At 42.1% G+C, this 21,748-nt stretch overlaps 1 protein-coding gene across 5 annotated transcripts in view; it reads left to right on the forward strand.

The window, feature by feature from the left end:
- The window catches only part of TSPAN4 (tetraspanin 4), a 422,638-nt gene that overhangs the window by 394,189 nt on the left and 6,701 nt on the right, over positions 1–21,748 (forward strand). For all 5 annotated transcript variants that reach the window (XM_069965625.1, XM_069965626.1, XM_069965627.1 and 2 more), the window contains one exon: positions 21,574–21,675. In XM_069965625.1, the coding sequence (XP_069821726.1) occupies positions 21,574–21,675 (102 nt within the window). The remainder of the gene's footprint in view (positions 1–21,573; positions 21,676–21,748) is intronic.

Raw genomic sequence — 21,748 nt, forward strand, 5'->3', positions numbered from 1 at the left:
CACGGGATTGTTTCTGGTACAGTTAACTATAAAGAACAGCATTGTTCAAAATACTTGCTTTTCCATTACATATTTGCATTGGAGAAAAAAAATTCAATAAATTCATCTGGTATACAGACGCATCAAAACCATCTCAATTTGGATGCATTCCAGTTTGGATGGATATTTTCTATTTGCATACTTACGCCAACAGATTTTCCTTTTTCTACCTGATTGTTGATAAAAGCAAAAGTAATTGTACTGAGAATTCCTGTCTGTGTAAGCGCTCGTCTCAGTAAAAGCAGCTTGTTCTCTCTGTAGAGGATACCATAAAGAAAGAAGATTACCAGCGTAGAGAACAATGGGAGATATGCTGACAGGCATACTGCAGGGGAAATATGTGAAGACACAGGCACACGGCAGGCATTGGGGGCTGATACAGGTGCAGAGTGTGTCCCGTAGACCTCTTATCTGCAGAACCCCTCTCCGCAGTGTGAACCAGGCTCATGGCTGATGGGCTGTTTGTTGTCAGGGAAGAACATTTCAAGGTTGCCCCCTCTTCAGGGACAGAAATAAAAACAGGAGCATTGATTTGTTTCTATTCCGAGATTGGGAAAGGAGGAAGGGAGGGGGTGAAGTAAGGTGTTGGAGATAATGACTGAGAGTTTTATAGTACTGATTTACCGCCGGCAACTCACGTCCTTCCTATAGAAATCCTAAAGTGCATCCTTTATTCACAGCCACCTCACAATGAAAGCCTGCTCTGCTCGGAATGTTATGCACACAATAGATTGCAACCAGAGCCTCTGTACGGACAGGACCAGCCCATTATCCACTCCAATTATCTATTATTTTCAATAGGATCGACCTGGTACATAAAGCACATCTCTAGACATGAAGATAATTATCTTATGATGGGTGGAAGAGCGTCCCACGTCATCAGTCAAGGGAGCCAAGATCAAAATTACAAGGTTACCTTAGGACCCCAATATCAAATAGAATTAATCAACTAATATATTCATATAAACGGTTTCTAGAAGGAGAAATACGTAGGAGTACACAGTATGGAGTAAGACAGTAAGATATGATTTTTAGGTCTCTCCAGAGATGTTTGATTGGGTTCATTGGGCCACTCCACTCAAAAACATTTACAGAACTGCCCCTAAGCCACTCCTGTGTTGTCTTGACTGTGTGCTTAGGGTCATTGGCCCTGATTTATCAAGCTGCCTAAGATATTAAAAACAAGCTATGAGTGGTTGCTGTGGTAAAAAATAGGAAGTGTTGGTTTTAGGCAGCTTTGTATATCTGGGCCATTGTCTTGACGGAAGATGAACCTTTGGCTCAATCTGTGGTGCAGATCACACTGGATCAAGTATTGAGATTGTCAGCACTTGGACCCGACCTGAGTTGCAGACAATGTTATATAGGTCACAGCACCCTATTTAACATGGTACCTGTAGATTATTTGTCCATGTAGCAGAAAATCTGCAATCTTAGTGTGACCAACCCAACACTAACATTGTCAGCAACTTGGGTTGAGCCAAAGTGCTGACAGATTCCTTGTAAAGTGTAACTATCATCCTTCACTAATGGCAGGTTATGCTATCAAAATCCTTCCGCTGCACTCTCTTTACAGTTGGGTGCCAGAGATGGAATTCATTCAGCAGCACCGTTGTATACAATGTGTAATCGAACACAGATGATCCCCGGCGCTACCTTGTCTGAGCTTATGATCTGGGAGACAACGCAGTCAAAATCCCGTCCTCAGGACTTGCTGCTACTGGTGGTGCTCTCCCTTCAGAGGATAGAGTAGCCAACGCAATGAACAACTTTAAAGTAACAGTGAAGGCACTCACCACGTTGTAGCAAAATGGATACGCTTTATTCCTTCATATTGCGAACAGGCGGATAGCGGATGAGTGACAGGCTAACAGCTGTTTCACACGTTAATGCGTGCTTGATCACAGCCCTGACGTCATCACATATTTAAAAACATACAATTTCTAAATTAGAAAGTCAATGACATCTAAAACAGTGAAATAATAACATATATCCATACGGGGATTACCAGCAAGTACCATGAATCCCTAATCAATCAATAAGACCCAATGGACCCAATGCCTCCAATCGCAAGATCAGTTCAGTTTCTTTCTGTAATAATCTGGTCTCGTGATTGCCTCCTTCCGGTATTTGTTTCACCTGGATTAGACCCATAAAGCAAAAGTCAGAGGTATCACTGTTATGCACTGTACGCATATGGGTAATCAGCCGTAGACAGCCTTTTCCTGTACATATAGAGCGGACATGCTTGGCAAATCGTTTATACATGGGTCTTATAGTTTTGCCTAAATAATAATACCCACACGTGCAGATTACTGCATAGACTACAAAAGTGGTTCGGCATGTAATAAAATTTTTGTATACAATGCAATTGGCACTGCCGGAAGAAATCTATCTCCAGCATGCAAATAAATAGGGAGTGCCTTGGCAGTGTTGATGATTTTTACACTTTAAGGCCATGTTCACATAGAGTAAGACACTGGCCGTTCCGTGACCCGGCCGTCAGAGAAGATCATTCCGGATTATCTTTACTTCTGAGGAATTGAGACGATAGCGCATCAGTGTGCATCCGCATCCCAATTCGCTGCTGCACACAATAGAGCGTGCGGCCGGAGCCGCATGCTCCATTGTGTGCACTAACATGTCTCCTGTAGCCAGTATTCAATGATTAGCGGCCGCAGAAAACTCACTCACGTAAGTTCCATAGTAATCACGACCGTTGTTGAAAATTGGCAACAACTGCCATGATTATTACATAACTTACGAAGTGTAAACATAGCCTAAGAATATACTGTAGTCTCCCTGCCCTAGCTGCTAAAAAACACTCAAATTGGGCAGAGAATGATCAGTATCTGTTTTTTTCCTGATATCTTCATGCTTACAAGTAGAGCCAAAAAGTTGAGCCTTGGTTTATTCCGACCAGAGAATCTTGTTGCAATCTGTTTAATTCTTTTTTTAAGAATTTTATATACTAAACAGAAACGTAAATGCCCCATGCAGGGGGGAGCAGACCAGTAACAAGAAACATAACCCCTGCACAGAGGGGGGGGGGGGGAGATTTATCTAAAGGTTTCAGTCTGGCCATAGACGTACCATTGCTTAATAACCCATGAATAACCCAGTATTGTTTGGGATGACTATAAGTGACCATTACTTTGAAACATGATTAACAATTAACCCACAATCATCAAGTTCAATGTTACTGTGAAGTATCGGTAAAAGCCCACACAGTGCTGTAATACAGGTAAATGCTTGTTACCCATCCATCGTTTACATCTATAATCACTCATGGTTAAAGGTAATTGCAGGACTAATAGCTGTACAGCACTGGCACTGTATAGTTATCTACATCAATATCAGCTAGGACTGTGTTTAAAGGGGTATTCCAGACATAGAAAAATAGAATATGGCTGCTTTATCCAGGAACAGCACACCCCGTGCCCTCAGGTTGGCTGTGGTTTGGCAACTCAGTTGACGTGAATGGAGCTGAATTGTAATACCACACACAACCTCAGGACAGGGAGGGTGCTATTTTTGTTTTAAAGTAGATTTCTTTTTTTTCTAAAAAAAAAAACGCATTTTTGTGCATCTGTTTTGATGTGTTTTTCTACTAACTTCCATTATAAAAAAAAAAAGGGATGAAACAACATACTTTTTTTTAGCATACACAAAAATAAGGTCGAATGGAAGTCGGTAGAAAAACGGATTAAAACAGATGCACACAAAGGTGTTTTATGTAAACAATGGATGAAAAAAACATGTGAACTCCTTATGAGGGAAAGAGATGAGCCAATTTACAGTAAGTCCAGGTACAGGTTGAGGTTACAGGTTCAGAGTGCTTATCTCCAGGCTGGCGCGTGTACTGGCACAGGAGGAAGGGCTGTTGTAATGATACAAGACAACAAATGAGGTTGTTCATCTGTGACAGGTTCTTCTTTTTTACAGCAATTAGTTGTGAATACAAAATTCGTGTCATGAGCTCACTGCATTGTATACAGACCCTCGGTAGATTTGTAGAGGAACGTAACATAACACTCGCTATTGATGTGTATTAAATTGACTGTGTACTCACAATCTGCCTACCCCAAACCACTTGTACCTTCGGATAGCTGCTTTTATTCCAAAATCTGTTCTGGCGTCTGCTTGGTAGGTGATGCAGTTATTGTTCTAAAAAAAACTTTTAGACTTGCAGCCCTGTGTCAAATTGGTGTGGTCTAAAGTGTATGTGCATTAGGCTGGCACTGCCCCTCCATCCCTCCTCTCCACCCTCCTCATCATTAGGAATGCTCCAGACTGGATTGCTACTATTCATCACCTGTCTGAACACTGCACATGTGCTGGATGGTTAAGGCACCTGTGCAGTCTTCAGAAAAGTGAGGAATAGAAGAAATTCTGCCAGGGCCATTCCTAATGGTAAAGAGGGTGGGGAGGAGGGACGAAGAGGTGGTGCAAGGTTAGGGCATAGACATTAGGCCACGTCCATCTGACACAGGGCTGCAAGTTTAAAAGTAGTTTTTATAGGAGAATAACTGCATCACCTGCCCAACGGACCCCAGGACAGATCTTGGATTAAAAGCAGCTATCTGAAGGTACAAGTGGTTTAGGGGGGGGGGGGCAGATTGTGGGTACAGAGTCGCTTTAAAGTTTTCTAGTTTTAGGCTGCTCTTACATAGTGCAGTGCTGCTTTAAAATGATCCATAGAAAGAGAAGAAATTGATCAGATCACCCTGAGCTATTACCAGCAATACCTTCACTTTGAATTCTTGTGGTTCATCCACCACAGTCCACAGAGATAAGTCCAGAGCAGGAGATGTTTTCTTTGGGAATTTCCTAATGCTCTGGGCAGTCCCTGACATGGACAAAGGTGGCAGCAGAGAGCACGGTGTCAGACTGGAAAGAATATACCACTTCCTGCAGGACGTGCAGCAGCTGATAAGTACTAAAAGACAAGATTTTTAAATAGCAGTACTTTACAAATCTGTATAATGTTTTGACACCAGTTGATTTAAAAAAAAACAATAAGACAAAATTTAGAGACTTTGGTTTCCACTTTGCCAGTACGGGCTTATTATTTGAACAATTATGTTCATGACGCGACAGACATTTGCAAACATTTGTCATGTTATCCACTAGGCACCCATGGTCCGGTGCCTGGGGCAGCACCCGGGAGCAGGAGAAAGGAAACAACTTTTTTTTTTATTTTTTAGTCTCCCACCTACAGTTAGGACTTGCCAGTAAATCTGGTGTCTTTTTGATGGGGGTGGGTATGGTATGGCAGTGTTATCCAGTCACAGTATGGCGGTATTGGTCAGTTCTGGTATGATGGTGTTATCCAGTCACAGTATGGTGGTATTGGTCAGTTCTGGTATGATGGTGTTATCCAGTCACAGTATGGTGGTATTGGTCAGGTCTGGTATGGTGGTGTTGCCCAGTCACAGTATGGCGGTATTGGTCAGGTCTGGTGTGGCGGTGGTAAATGTGACGCCTGGAGCTATTGCCTACCAATCTTGTGGTGAGAATTCCCTCAGACAATTTGCAGGTGGCTCTAATCATTGATTCAATATGGAAATTTGTTTATATTTTAAGCAGTTATAAACCATGAAAAACGCAATTCAGACAATGTTTCCACATGTAGACATGTAGAGAAATGCATGTAGCCAAAAACATGCTCCCCAAGATGGGACGTCTTCAGGTTTAGTGCCTAGGGCAGTAGCAGCTGTTAATACGGCCCTGTCTATGGACAAAATAGCATGGACTGAAGAATGCATTTGGGTGACATGCAATAAAGAACCATACAGAAAACAGATCAGTGATCTTAGGGATAACACTGTCTGAAGTGCTCAATGTAGTGAAATTCTAGGTGCATTGCTGGGATATATGAATATGCAAGAAAGAACCTGTGGAGCCTCATTTTACAGTCTCAAAACACAGGACTAGCCAGATATCCCTCCGGGAAGGACCCAGCCAAGGGGTGGCTCCTGTAGGGAAACCACCAAAACCACCATATTAAGTGGCCCTATAAGTCAATGTAATGACAATATAGAAGCACTATACTATACTATGGAAAAAAAAACGCTTTAGAGTATCGTTCGAATAATATTACAGACTACTCTAAGAATACGTGTTGTTGTATGGGCTGTAAATTGATGCCCTCCTCAATATGGGGGGGTCTGGTACTGTCCATACCATGACTACAGGAGTACAATAATAATAATTTTAGATTTCAGTATGAGATCAATACACTAAGCATATTTAAATCTGTTGCTACTGTATATGGAAACAAAAGTAAAATTTAGCTTATACAGAAAACCAACAACAGGTAGCTTTTTATTACAGGCTAATAGCTGTCATACATGCCATGTAATTAACAGTTATCCATAGGGGAATATATTTTAGAGAGAAACGCATATGTACTAATGAAGATGCATACTAAATAGGAAGTATCTGCATTGCTGAGACGTCAGAGGATATGCTGACAGGACTTCAAATCATGCTAAATATATCATTGAAACTAAAACTAGAATATGAATCAAAGAATGAAGAATAAAAACAAGAAAACATGCATTGTCCCAGATTATAGTCAGGTAGCTGCCGTGATGCCTAGTACTTACCTATACTATATATTGATCCGGAAATGCATGGTGTTCTAAGTGATTCAGTGCACGTAGAGCTAATACCCTAGGTAATATATTAGCTCCAACATTATACATAGACATAGAGGTAAAACAAACACAACATTGGCTCAGAATGAAGAGTACAGGAAAGCAAAAATGCATAAAAACTGGAATAAATTGTGATATGAGGCATGAACACAATATAACATGCAATATGCGGGATGCACAAGCAGAAGTTTGAGAAACCGAGCTTCCAAACATATGTATGAGGCATCACATTCCAGCCCCAGAAATGTCAGATGCAGCACAATATTTTGCACATATACGTCAAGGTCGAATGGATTCTGCAAAAATGACAGCTTTAGAAAAAGTCTGAGGTGAAGGTTGGAATATAAAATGATTTGATAGAGTATCTCATATTCACTTCTAAATACCATTATGCTTCTCTAAGGCCTTGTTCCCACATTCCGTGCACAGTCCGGATATATAGATGGTGTGCAATGGAAGAGATTATCGGAACTGCCAGCATCAAGTATCATTATGATGCCGAGAGCTCCGACACAAAATACACAGGGGGACTTGGTGAGTAAGGCCAGCTAGGTTTGGGAGCATTTAAATTTTTTAGCTTTTGGGTGGAATACCCCTTTAACATCAGAAAGCTTCCATTCAGGCAGTAAGTACAGCACTTGGAAGGGAGGAAGGGATTGATGTCATAATTGCAGGATCACACAATTTATAAGCTGTATTTCCAGTACAAAGCCAACATCACTATACCTCTTTCTATTTAATATACATGGAAGGCAGGCAGCAGATTTATATGCAGTAAGACATCTATACGCCCAGGTTTGTGTTATATGAAGTGGGCTCTACTGCCACTCATAATCTTTTCTAATCACAGTACATGGTTAAAGCATTTATTCCCCTACTGTCTGATGATGTGAGGTGGTTTTCACCCCTTGCTGCTCTCTAGTAAAGCTCTGCCCTAACCTCTGTCCAGGAGTGAAAGGCGTTCTATAAAAGTACCTGCTGAGGCCTAACCTGCTGCTGCGGTGATGCCAGTCTGCACTGCGGAGAAATGTTATAATTACATGGTGTGACCGAGGCTGACGGCTACCCGTCCACTTCATGCCCACACAAATCCAGAACATCCAATTAGCCTCTCAGGAACGCGGGTGCAATTTACCGCGCCACATTACTATTAATACACAGGATCACAACGCTTCCCTTCATTAGGTAATTACCAGCTGATTTCTGTAAAAGCATAACATTTAACTAAAGCGCGGCCTGTACTGTTCTCGGAAAATTTACAATCAACACTGCGCATTTCAGTCTGGAGATAAACCTTGTCAGCATGGAGGCAGCTCAGCTTCACACCTATTAGTATAGACCAAATGCATCCATATTTCTACCCAAATTTACATTACAGTCAATAGATAGACTGCTCTTCTCACACCATGTTGGGGGGTATGTCAGGAAATACGGTATGCTTCCTGCATAGTACTGGGTAGAGATGAGTAAATCTCGAGCTCGCTTGGGTTTGTCTAAACCCGAGCGTGCGGCATCTGGTTACCAGTGACTGCAGAAAGTGGATAAAGCCCTAGGGCGTCCTGTAAATCATAAATACAGCCCATGGCCTAGGGCTACATCCAGGTTTTTCAGGCAGCTCCCTGTAATTAAATGCTTGGCATAGCAGTGATAAGTGTTAGCAATCTAATGTAGTAATGTAAAAGGGGACTAAACAAGTGTAAAAAAAAAATAATTAATTAATAAAAGTTTTAAAAAATGCCCCAAAGCCCCTCCCCCAATAAAAGTGAAAATCACCCCCCCTTCCCATTTTATACATAAAACACATTAAAATAATAAAGTTAATTAACATATAATATACAATATATAATAAAACAATACTAGTCCCGCATGGTGAATGGCGTGAACAAAGAGTGGTAAAAAAAACCCGCAGTGATTGCTTTTTTTTAATGACATTTTATGTATAAAAAAATTAATAAAAAGCGATCAATACATTTGATTTAGAAAGAAACGTTACTTATAAAAAGTAGAGATCATGGCGCAAAAAATGACACCCCATACGACCCCGTAACAGAAAAATAAATGCGCTATAGGAGTAACAATAGGGCCATTTTAAATATGCTTATTTACAAAAAAAAAGTTTTACTTCTAATAAAATAGTAAAACGTTAGAAAACCTAGTAAACCTGCATATCGCTGTGTTCAGACTGGACTATAGAAGAAAAAATGCCAGTTTTACCGTAAAGTGCATTACGTAAACATGAAAGCCCCCCAAAATTAGTGGAATCACATTTTTTGACCCAAGTTCACCCCATAAATGATATTTTGGGGGTTCTGTCATTCATTTTATGGCAGATTGAAAGATGCCATTACAAAGTACACACAAGCTCTCACATGGCCCTGTAGATGGAAAAATAAAAGCGTTATGGGTCTTAGAAGGCGAGGAGGAAAAAACAAAAAGCAAAAGTGACAATTGGCCCGATCCTTAAGGCCATCTCAGACCCGGTTAGGGTTAAAACGCAGAAGTAAATTTCCTCTGTCAGTTCTGCTCCTGATTTTGGTTGAAAAAAGACGGAAATACTATGTGTGAACATAGCCTTTAAGGCTGATTTCACATAAGTATAGTACGTTCACCTTCCTGCATCCGACTCTCGCTTACCATTACCGTCCTGCTTGACTATACTATGACTATACCTTATGCACCATTTAGCTTTCACTGAGGCTGAGATAGTCAACTTACTAATAAGATGGAGTGGTCTTTTATTTATTTCTTATGTGTTAACATCCATACCTAATGACATCCTTTTGCAGCATTTTTATAACTAGCTTTAGTCCCACATCTAATACATGGTGGCGGCTCATAGTAATGTATGAAGAAGCTGTGCTACTGCTGTGCTCCAGTAATTTCCTGGTGTGGGTGTAAATAATGGTTTCTTCCCTGCCTATATGCAAGCACTGTATTACATATTATACAGAGATGTATGAGCCAAGCGGGCCAGGGGACTATATTGTATAAGCTCCTGAGAAGAACGGCCGGGTATGGAGGGAGAGCTTAGTCCTGAGAGCATGGCTTTCCTTTAAGATTATTAATGGTAAGCACCCAAGGGGCCGGGACCTTGATAGTCTATTTTTTATTACAATTTAGATGACTGTTTTTCCTACATATACGTTCCAGTAGGAATTCAGAGAGGTGTAAGTCCACATGCCCGCTGCCCCATTCAAATAAATCAAAACTTACATAAATTTCAGCAAGAAATCTACTATGTGTGAATATACCCCTAGGTCAAACGCAGCATACTAATTTCTCTATGTAATGTTATAACTAATATGAGTGAGTAATGAGGTTTAGAACTCTCTGTATGTTGTACCCTCGTAAAAGACAATATACCGGCAATATGCATTTGCCGTTCAGGGCTGTCTTAGAAATGACCTCCATGAATAATTGACAGCACTTCAGCCTGGATCACCATCACCACGCACTAAAAGTGCTTTCTACAGTACATGGGCCTTGCTTCAGTAAGCAGCTTCCAGGGCAGTTGGTTTCCTACAAGTCACACGTGCAAGGTGCCCTATCCCTCTATAGCATTGTAGTTTGGGGGAAAAGTACTATGAAATAAAAGATTAATATTTGTAGAGGGAGTTATAGGCTATTTCTAGTCAGCTGTCTCCTATATGCTGTTTACAGTCATATATTCCTTAGCATTAATACAGAGTGAACTAAGACTGGTACAGTAGGGTATACAACAAAGACCTCAAAATTGGCTCTATCACAAGCTCATATGTTGGAACACAAAATGTATACTCCAAGAGTCTTGGCAATGTATCTAGTATTGTCTTAATAAAAAGCTCTACTTTTCTTGATAAAGGTTTCAGAACACGGATGTACTGTATATCTGTAGGTAAATAGTTATGTAATGCAGTAAATTAGACGCTACTAATAACTTGTCACGTTACATGGATATTCACTTGCTGATATACATTTTGAATCTTAAAACCTTTATCAAAGAAAGTAGAGATACTTGATATATTGTCGAGTTTCTTAGAATCTAACGCCGGTCATGGTAAATTCCTTCTTTTTGTTTCAAGCCCCACTGAAATTAGATTTGCAGGATTTATTCAGGGTACGTTCACACTTACCGGATCCGCAGCTGACTTTCTGCTGCGGATCCGCAAGCAGTTCAGGTCCCATTCAAGTGAATAGGAGCTGAGCTGCAGTTACAGGTCACCACCGCGAAAACAAGAGGCTGCCCTGATGTTACACTGAGCTGCGAGCTGGCATAGATTTCAGCTATGATGTATGCTGGTTTACTGGTGTAAATAATAGTATATTTGCCAGGATGCTGTAGCCATACCCCTTTACATCAAGCTTTACACTTTTTGTAATAGAGCACAGAGTAAAATTTCAACATTTGCCTCCCTTCAGAAAGAAGAAAACTACAGTATCTTTTACAAGCCATACCACAAATCCTTTCAATGAGATTTGGTACTACTGTATCTCTACCTTCAACCCTACACAAATGATCATTCAGCTTCGAACCTTGCGAATGGGCAGAAGGCAGCCACTACCAGACATCTCTAGCAATGGCTTATCTCCTGAAAAACAAAACGGATGGACTTTTTAAATCCAACATACCTGAGATCTATATGGGGAGAACTTGGAAACCCCCCATACACACTGGAGAGTCATTTAGTGGCACTAATGTCTGAACCCGCATCACCACTAGTGTGTAGTGGTGGCAATGGAATCTTCAGCTCTCCAGCTGTTGCAAAGCTATAGTTCCCATCCTGCCTGGACAGCTGAAGCCAAAGCTTTGGCTGTCCGGGCAGGATAAGAATTGTAGTTTTGCAACAGCTGGTAGTTTTCCCATCCCTGTCCTTTAGGGTGGATAAGCAGTTCTGTTCATTATAGAGAGGGGGGAACACCAGGGACATTGTAAAATTTTTGGTGGTACATGGACCTAATTTATATTCATGTAGACCAGGGGTGTCAAACTCAAATACACAGTGGGCCAAAATGAAAAAATTGGACAAAGTCACAGGCCAACCTTGATAATTATTAAAGCGTGAATGTCGCGGTGCTAGCATTGTCAGAGCAGCGTGCGTTGTTCCTGGCACTGTCAGTAGTGTGCGTCTCCTAGCCCCGTGCACTATGATAAATGACATGATACATTTCTATGACATGATTAAACCTCAACCCATATAATAGCCAACCACCCCAAAATTGCCCAACATATTAGCCTGCGCCTTCCAACAGTTCCCTTATAGTAGCCAGCCCCCCCATAGTCTCTTATATAGTAGCCAGCCCTCCCCAATAGTCTCATAAAGTAGCCAGCCCTTCCCGTAGCAAGCCCTCCCCAACAATCTCGTATAGTAGCCAGCCCTCCCCAATAGTCTCTTACATAATAGCCATGGCGGGCCAGATGTAATTAAAACTCTGAATTGCCTGGCGGGCCAGAGTTTGACATGACTGATGTAGACTAACATTTTGTATATACTATTATGTGTATATATGTCTATTAAAGTAAGTTGTGCATGGAGTGCGTCTCTCTATAAAACCCACAGTTTTCTCATACAGTGCATGAAGTGTTCGCCTTATGTCTCTATAAAATCATAAGGGATGGTGCCGCGGGGTCTTGGATGTGTGTTTAGTGCTTAGTCAGATTTGAAGTGCGTGTTGTTTATGACCGCAATCCCTCGCCTCTAGGTTCACCGGCCTGTTGAGCTGTGCTCCGTCTATTCTGTGTAATGCTCAGCAGCTGTTTGTTTTAGACGGGCCCTCCAGCTTACCGTGACAGCCCGGGGCATGCTCACCTGTGCATACAATTGATAGGACTAAATAGCAGAGCTGAATGCCAAAAACCTCTGTGTATGGGAAATGAAAGGTGAAGTTGTGCTTTCAATTGCAGCCGCCTTAGCACGGAATAGCAGGACATAAAGCCATAGACCATAGTAAAACAATAATACCTTACCTTATCCAAACTCTATTGGTTCATTGTGATCTATTAGTTCACTTTAATCCCTACATCTGAAACATAGCGATGTTTAAATCAAAAATTTGATACTATAAAATGGATGCATATTAACTTAGTATTAACCAACCCTTACAAAAAACAGCTGACGGTACCCTGTGCTCCAGAGCCATCCCACTGCAGTATACTTAGATACAGGACCTCCGCCATGTGCATACGCATATGGACAATATTAATCTACTGGTGAATATATTAGGAAATAGTTAACAATACATCACACAAAGTATCTTGAGGCTGGAGGCATAAAATATGATCTTCATGGCCGTTTTCTCCATCATATCTAGATAGTAAGTAAGTTAAGTAATTTTGTTACTCTATAATGTCCGGTTTTCTTTATCCTGTGAAATGCAGAATATATAACATCAAAGACAAAGAATTCTCTAGGTGTCATCAAAGACATTTTTTTTATAGGTTTTCTTTTTATTTATTTATTTATTTTTTGCTGGATCAGAGAATAATACAGAGACGAATACAGACTTTGGACAGATGTCGATCAATACTTTGTAAGTCTCACCTATGTTATAAGATTGTAGAGGTAAATAAGAAACCCCCTTTACATTCATCCTACAGCCAAGTATTGAAACTGAGTGTTAGCTGAACACTTGATTAGACAAACTTCCCACCCGTTCCCTAGATAGAGGGTTCAAATTCAAGGAACTGACCAGAAACTTTGGAATCTAAAAAGGGGGGAGGGGGAGGCTGGTTTAAGTGGCCCCTACTAGTCATTCTTAAAGGGAGTCTGTCAATTTTAATCTGAACGTGGAGCAGAATGATACTCTGTGTCTGCTACATGCATGACCAAAGGAACGTCCAATAGGTGGGCTCTTCTTCTCAGGTGCACAGGGCTCCACGTATTGCATTTCAGCCCTAGTGTATAATCAGGAGACCACTAGAACTATCAATCATAGCTGAGAGGAGGGGTTGAAAGGCTTTCCTCACTATAGTACTGTCAGCAGTTTTTGTCCATTTATAGGGCTTTTCTTTTTCACAAAGGACCCTCATCACTTAACCGCAGGAAAGTTGATAAGTGATCAGTGGTAGTCAAACCAATGGGATCCCAACCAAACATGGGAAATAAAGAACCCCATCCTCCTTGATCAAATGAAGTTGTGTATGGACATTTGCGCTACTACTCCATTCAACCCTATGGGCCTTACTGGATTCAGCTATCCTTGTCAGGCCCATAGAGTTAAATGGATCATATATGTCTGACTGGCACTTCATCTACCACGGGGGCACATGAGCCCTGTTCTCATGTTCAGTAAGACAATTCTCATAATGGTCAGACATTGCATGTCCTTTGTGTCAATGTGGCTCATGTAGGCGCTGAGGAAAGAGTACTTGTAACATACAATAGAGAAGCAATAGAGGATAACTGTATTCAATATGACGGGCATTATTTGATAAGAGACATGTAATGTACATGTAATGTACTTGTGTAATTATACAACTCCCATTATCCATGTCATATATCGCACATTGGCGTTTTTCTCTATATAGCTTGTCAGACTCGGGTATTTCAGCCTCCATGAGATGTACTGTACATGAACACCAGTAATCCTCTTCAAGTCCTTGTAAACTAATCTAAAAATATGACAGTGTTTAGTAGGAGGCCTAAGCCTGTCATGTCTCCTATCTAGGCAGGCCTTGGTGAAGAGCCAGCCTTGTGTGACTTGTACTTGGTTATTAATTACTGAAATGTTAAGGTAGTGTTTTACATAAAAATGACAACATTTTGGTATTGTGAACACAGGCTGCTTTCCGCAGTGTATTGTATTGTTGGTGCATACATAAAATGCATCTATAGGCCAACATTGACCCCCTGGTGGCCAAAAGTGTGTCATGCTAGACCCTGAAATTTCATACAGACATCCAGTAACATAATATACAAAGTATACCTATGTATAGCAAAACACATTGTGGAAAGAACCTAACCAACTATGGTATAACCAGAAATACGAAACCTTAAGCACGAGCAGAGTATGGAATTACTGTAATTAATTGCAATGCAGTCTATGGCACTTTCGGGAGTTCCGTACCCTGGCTTGTGTTAGAAAAGGACCACCTACCTGCAGGATTTTTTGGAAGATCTTGCCAAAGTCACAAATTGAAAGGTATGAATGGACTGAGCTCAAACAGGTGTGATGCTGTTTTTGGAAAGTTAAAGCGACTCTGTACCCACAATCTGAACCCCCCAAACCACTTGTACCTTTGGATAGTTGCTTTTAATCCATGATCTGTCCTGCGGTCCGTTCGACAGGTGATGCAGTTATTGTCATAAAAACAACTTTTAAACTTACAGCCCCGTGCCCTACGGACGTGGTTTAGATAATCTGTGCCCTAACATTGCACCACCCCTCCGTCCCTCCTCCCCACCCTCTTAATCATTAGGAATGCCACTGGAACATTTTCTCCATGCTGAACATTTGCACAGGTGTCTTAACGATCCAGCCCATGTGCCAGGCTAAACAGGTGGGGAATAGGAGTCAATTTGCCTGGAGCATTCCTAAAAATGAGGAGGGTAGGGAGGAGGGACAGGGAGGTTGTGCCAGCCTAAGGGCCCTTTTACACAGAAAGATTATCTGGCAGATTATCTGCCAAAGATTTGAAACCAAAGCCAGGAATGGATTTGAAAAGAGGAGAAATCTCAGGCTTTCATGTATGACCTGTTCTCTGTTTATAGTCTGTTCCTGGTTTTGGCTTCAAATCTTTGGCAGATAATCTGTCAGATAATCTTTCTGTGTAAAAGGGCCCTAAGGGTCCATTTACACAGAAAGATTATCTGACAGATTATCTGCCAAAGATTTGAAGCCAAAGCCAGGAATGGATTTGAAAAGAGGAGAAATCTCAGGCTTTCCTTTATGACCTGATCTGCAGCTATCCGAAGGTACAAGTGGGGGGGGGGGGTCAGATTGTGGGTACAGAGTTGCTTTAAAGTAGCCTATAGTTGCATAGTTAGCAAAAACATAAGGGCTATGTTCACATAATGCTTGTTTTCAGCTATATTTTTGGATGTCTATCACTTGGAGGCAAACACAAATAAAGGTGCAATATTACAGCTGCAAGTATCTACCTAACCGAGGATATAATGACTTGAACTGACCGCATCATAGTTATCATTTAGGCTAGGTCTAGATACAACACAGCAAAATATGGCCATGAAATAAGAAAAAATGGGGCAGATTTTCTCATTTAATAACGTGGTACATTTTCCCATAGAAGTTAATGTAGCACATTACATAATAACAATGGTTTCATTTTACTGTTTAATAACCTCACCGTATAGGGATCTATGAGGCTGTCAGTTTAAGCAGTTAGGCCAGACACTCAGACATGCCCTCATCTTACACTTATGTGAAGCCAGCCCATTTTACCTAAATGTAAATCATGACAAAAAGTTACTTATCCTTTTCTTCAACCCTAGACCACCAAAGTTAGTGACATTGGCCCTTCCACTGTCTTAGCTCACCAGAGAGGTGTTTAGATAGTATAAAACATTTTTCTGTTTTTCAGTTGGCTAAACTAGGGGTGCGCCATACAATAGTGTGTGTGTGTGTGTGTATATGGTTATATATATATATATATATATATATATATATATATATGATCAAGCAATGGTAGTTATAATAGTAGAATTCTCTCCATATGTTACTTGGAAAATGTGTAGGAAACTATGAATAGCCACAGTATCGCCCCCATACCATGCCAGCAAACAGCAACCATTGAGACATCTAAGGGCCCTATTCCACCGGACGATTATCGTTCGCATAATTGTTAACGATCTCAAACGACCGCTAATGCGAAAGACCTGAAAACGTTCACTCATTTCCATGGAACGATAATCGTTACTTATGATCGCTTTTGCGATAGTTTTTTTCTTTGCTATTGCGTTCGTATCTACTGCGAACGACCGAACGACGTCTTATTCAATGCGAACGATTTGCGAACGAGTAATGCTAAAAACAGGTCCAGGTCTTATAAAGCGATCAATGATTTCTCGTTCGGTCGTTAATCGTTAACTGCATTTCAACCGAACGATTATTGTTTAGAGTCGAACGATTTAACGATAATCTGAACGATAATCATCCGGTGGAATAGGGCCCTAAGGGTACAGTACATGAGCAGCTCTGCAAAATATAGAGACCATTAAAGGACTGGAAATGAGTTGTAAAGAAACTATGTTTTAAAAATATATATGTAAATCCGTAACTTCTAAGGAGCCATAATATGGCTGTGTGCATGATTTCTGAGTAGGATGATGTCAGTGGGCCTTACTGTATTGTAATGTATACGTTTTATGCATAAAGGTGGTATATGGGTAAGTTCTGCAACCAGGTAGTTTACAGGTGCATACCTGTATGTGGGGACTTTTTGATCAGGGCATATAGGACTTTATACAATGAACACAAAGCTAAAATGTGAACAGAGCCTTAATTTACTCACCAGGTCTTCTCTGCTGTACTGATGTTAATGCTCTATATATAGCAGGATGTGTATTTGGTTGAAGGCCAGGTTCATCTTTGAGACTGCTGATAATAGCCAAGTGTTCAGTGTCAGATGTGATGGGAGATTAGGGCTGAGTGGTTAAATGGTTGTTCTCGGTTTGTTTCCACACAAAGCGCATTGATTCCCCATCACCATCAGATCTGCTTTCCTTCATGTTGCCATGTGCAGCTTTTGTCCTTTACACAGCCTTTGTTCTGGATAATATTGCTCTCATCAGACCTGTTCATCCTACCTGATGATAACAGAGTGTTATCGGTGGCAAGACAGATTCATTATGCTCCCTGCATCGCGGTGCATCTGGCGTGCATTTAGCCTTGTTCCAGAACCCTTTCTCAAATATATCATTTATAGGGGTATTTCTGTATTACATATGAAGCAATGGCATTTCTATAGTACACCTTTACTTTATGATTGGAGGGGTCCAAACGTTCGTGCCCTTACTGACTCTAGGTTTGAAAGGCCACAGCAATGGTTTAGCTGTGCATAGCTGCACCCGCTCACCTTGTTATGCAGCAGGCGGATAATACACAAAGTTAAAGGGGTATTCCCCCCAAAATTATTTTTGCATTAATACGTTGCCCACCTGTAGCTTTCCATCTTTCCAATATAAAGTTATTATGGATTTTGCACAGTTTTGCTGTTATCCAGCTGCATTCACCTCCACGGATTGCATAGAATTATCAGCCCTCAGTCCAACCCGACACACTCCCTGCTCCTGGCCCCCACCCTCCGTGTCGGCATCACGTGTCCTCAGTCCCAGTACAGTGACTAAGAACACTGATGGGGTGGCTGCTGTTAGAGAGGGAGACAGTGATCAGCGCAGATGTCACTGTCTCCCTCTCTAACAGCAGCCACCCGGTCACCCCCAGCCCAGAGCTCACCCCTCACCCGCAGCACACAGCCCCCTGCCCCACCATCCCTCACTCACCCGAGGCATAGCCGCTGCACTCACCCGCGGCACCCCCCCCCCCCCCCCGCGGCAAGCCCCCCCCCCCCGCGATCGCCCGCTGCAAGCTCCGCCCCATCGATCACGACAAGCTCCACCCCCATCGCCCGCAGCAAGCTCCGCCCCCAGCCCCCACCGTCACCGCCAACTCAGCTCTGCTACGCCTTCCCCCCAACTCAGCTCTGCTACGCCGTCACCCCCAACTCAGCTCTGCTACGCCGTCACCCCCAACTTAGCTCTGCTACGCCGTCACCCCCAACTCAGCTCTGCTGAACCCGTCACCCCAACTCAGCTCTGCTACACCGTCACCCCCAACTCAGCTCTGCTACGCCGTCGCCCCCAACTCAGCTCTGCTACGCCGTCATCCCCAACTCAGCTCTGCTACATTGTCACCCCCAACTCAGCTTTGCTACATGTCATCCCCAACTCAGCTCTGCTACAACGTCACTTCCAACTCAGCTCTGCTACAACATCTCTTCCAACTCAGCTTTGCTACACCGACACCGCCATCTCAGCTCTGCTACACTGTCATCATCTCCTTCATTGTCTCAGCTCTGCTACTTCACCATCATCAGGCATAAGCATTGCATGATGGGAAATGTAGTTTCCTATCTTGGATATAGATTGGCTTTTAGAAAAACTTGTAACTCAGGAATGGCAGCAGCCAGAAAGGCGGGAGATGGCTCAAAATGCTCAGGGGGACTTGGTGAGTAAGACCAGCTAGGTTTGGGAGCATTTCATTTTTTTAGCTCTTGGGGGGAGTACCCCTTTAAGGCACAATGTAAGGTTTTAAGAACTCCTAAAATACAACTCGCCTCCTTTTATCTCATTAAATAATGGGAGTTTATTTTTGAGGCATGATTTTCCTGGCATGGTTACCACTGGAGGACCAAGTATGGGAAAAACATGGCCCCACTTTTGTCTCCAGCTTGGGTGGCGATTTGTAACTCTGTTCCATTGAAGTGAATAGAGCTTAATTCCAAACCACACCTGAACTGGAGTCAAGAATGGTGCTGTCCCTGAAAGAATTGGGCCATGTTTTAGTAATGCTGGATAACCCCTTGAGGGTGCGTTCACACCTACAGGATCTGCAGCAGATTTGATGCTGTGTTCAGTTATTTAAATGAAGTCTGCTGCGGATCTGCAAGAGAAAATACGCTGCGGATCCAGTAAGCGTGAACATACCCTAATGCTGGGTTTACGCGGAGCGATAATTCGCCCAATCGTACGATTAACGATTACTAAGTAACGATTTTTCTTTTATAACGATCAGCGTTTAGATGGAACGATATATCGTACAGAAAATTAGTTTTCCAATCGTTTTGCGATCGCTTAAGCCTATCTCGCACATAGGAAAAATCAGTGAACGACTGTTTACACGGAACGATCGGCAAATTTTTTACGAACGATGATTTAAGAACCTGTTAAAAGATCAAAATGAACGATTTCTCGCTCGCCGTTCGATCGTTCGCTGCGTTTACACGTACGATTATCATTCAACTTCGATCGCTATTGTGCAAATTCGCACGATAATCGTTCCGTGTAAACCAAGCTTTAAGGGTGCGTTCACACGTACAGGATCTGCAGCAGATTTGATGGCACAGATTTGAAGCTGCAGATTCAAAGCAAATGAATTCTTGGCCATCAAATCTACTGCAGATCCAAATCTGCACCATCAAATCTGCTGCAGATCCTGTACGTGTGAACGCACCCTTAAAGGGAATCTGTCAGCACCCAGGCCCTAACTAAGGTGCTGACAGTGTGCACGTCTGATCGTCCCCTAGTGAGCATGGTATCTTTTGGTAATTTGTCCATGCAGTGGATTATGCCCAATCTTACTGTGATGACATGTCAAAGAGAAGTTGTTTTTGCCACTCTCTGGCACACCTCACCTCTCCTTTCTCCTCCCTCTTTTTCATGAATAATCAATGCTGCCCGGCCTCCTGCTCAGCTCAGCCAGTGTCTCAGATTGCAGATCAGTCCTCTGTAGGCAGTTTATGTTTGAAAGAGCTATAGTTTAATCTCTGAACCCAAATGTGTTTGAGCTGTTGTCTAGGGGTAACTCACCTGTCTAGAGACCGCAAGCAGTTCATTCTTTGGTTCAAATCCCTGTTGAAATTTAGTGGATGGCCACTGTTTTGAAATATTGGCCGTTATTTGCCATTAAATGACGGCCATCCACAATTTCAACAGTGTTTGAACATATCCTTTCTGTGTTTTCAATCCACTCCTGGTTTTGTTTGAAAAATACTGACCAAAAATACTGTATGTGAACATAGCCTAAAAAGTGATACAATAATGATAAAAAGACAAGGAAAAAAGACATATATTTAACTTCTATCAGAAGATTCCAACCAAAGAATGAACTGCCAGCAGGTCTCTAGACAGGGGATTTACCCCTAGACCAAAGCTCCAACACATTTAGGTTCAGAGATTCCACTGTATCTGAGTGTTTCTTTCAGACATAAACTGCCTACAGAGGACTGGTCTGCAATCAGAGACACTGACTGACAACTGAGCGAGCAGGAGGCCGGGCATAATTGATTTTTCATGAAGAGCAGAAAGTAGTGGTGAGGCATGCCAGAGTGAGACCCAAACTCCTCTTTGACTCTTCATTACAGTAGGAGACCTGAGATTGTGCATAATCCACTGCACAGACAATGATCAGAGCAAGAAAGATAGCAGGCCGGCAACCAACTACTCCAAGCATTCGGCACAACATCCAGTATCGGGTACTACGGAACATCACCTATAAGCACCTAAAGACAGGGGTGCACCTCTCGGAAAACGCAAGACACAATAGAAGCTTCCAAAAACAAGAGAATGGAGAGGGCACTCACCATAAAATTCTTCTTTATTCAGTCCAAAACATAAAATTCAGGCAGAGTGTGTAGCAGTCGGCGGGGACGCCATACAATCACAGAAAGGGTGTGACAGCCGTTTCACGCGCGCATGCGCTCATCATCAGACACCACTGCACAGACAAATTACCAAAAGACACCATGCTCACTATGGGACTGCCAGCTACAGCACACTGCCAGCTCCTTAGGTAGGGCCCAGGTGCTTACAGATTCCCTTTAAGTTTTATAGGCACTATGTCAAGTCTTGGGTATGTTAGGTAACTGATGGCATTCCTAAAACAGTAGATTTACTATGGTACTAAAATACTCAGTTTCATATTACTAAGGCGTTGTATATCACTATGCACACTTAAAGAAAACAGCATGAGGCCTAAGATTAATGTACAACCTGCATTGATAGGCTCATTGTAACTCATCCTTTCAGATCTGGGAATATTCCATCACTCCAGGAGATTAGTCACACAAGAATATCTCTTCAGATCACATTCTCAGATACTTTTACCTTTGATTTCAGATTCCATTGCATGTGCTCACTGAGGCGTTGTTTCTTTTCAGATTGATAGGTATGCGCAACAAGATCTGAAGAAGGGTCTTCACTTATATGGAACCGAAGGAAACATAGGCCTCACCAACGCATGGAGCATCATTCAAACTGATGTAAGTAGCGGACATTGTGTAATCTAAACATCTTCTCCTTTTTGGGAGACGATGAGCTGCTGCCCTGTGGATG

This window comes from Dendropsophus ebraccatus, chromosome 4 (genome assembly GCF_027789765.1).
Source record: "Dendropsophus ebraccatus isolate aDenEbr1 chromosome 4, aDenEbr1.pat, whole genome shotgun sequence".
In the NCBI taxonomy this organism is placed as follows: domain Eukaryota; kingdom Metazoa; phylum Chordata; class Amphibia; order Anura; family Hylidae; genus Dendropsophus; species Dendropsophus ebraccatus.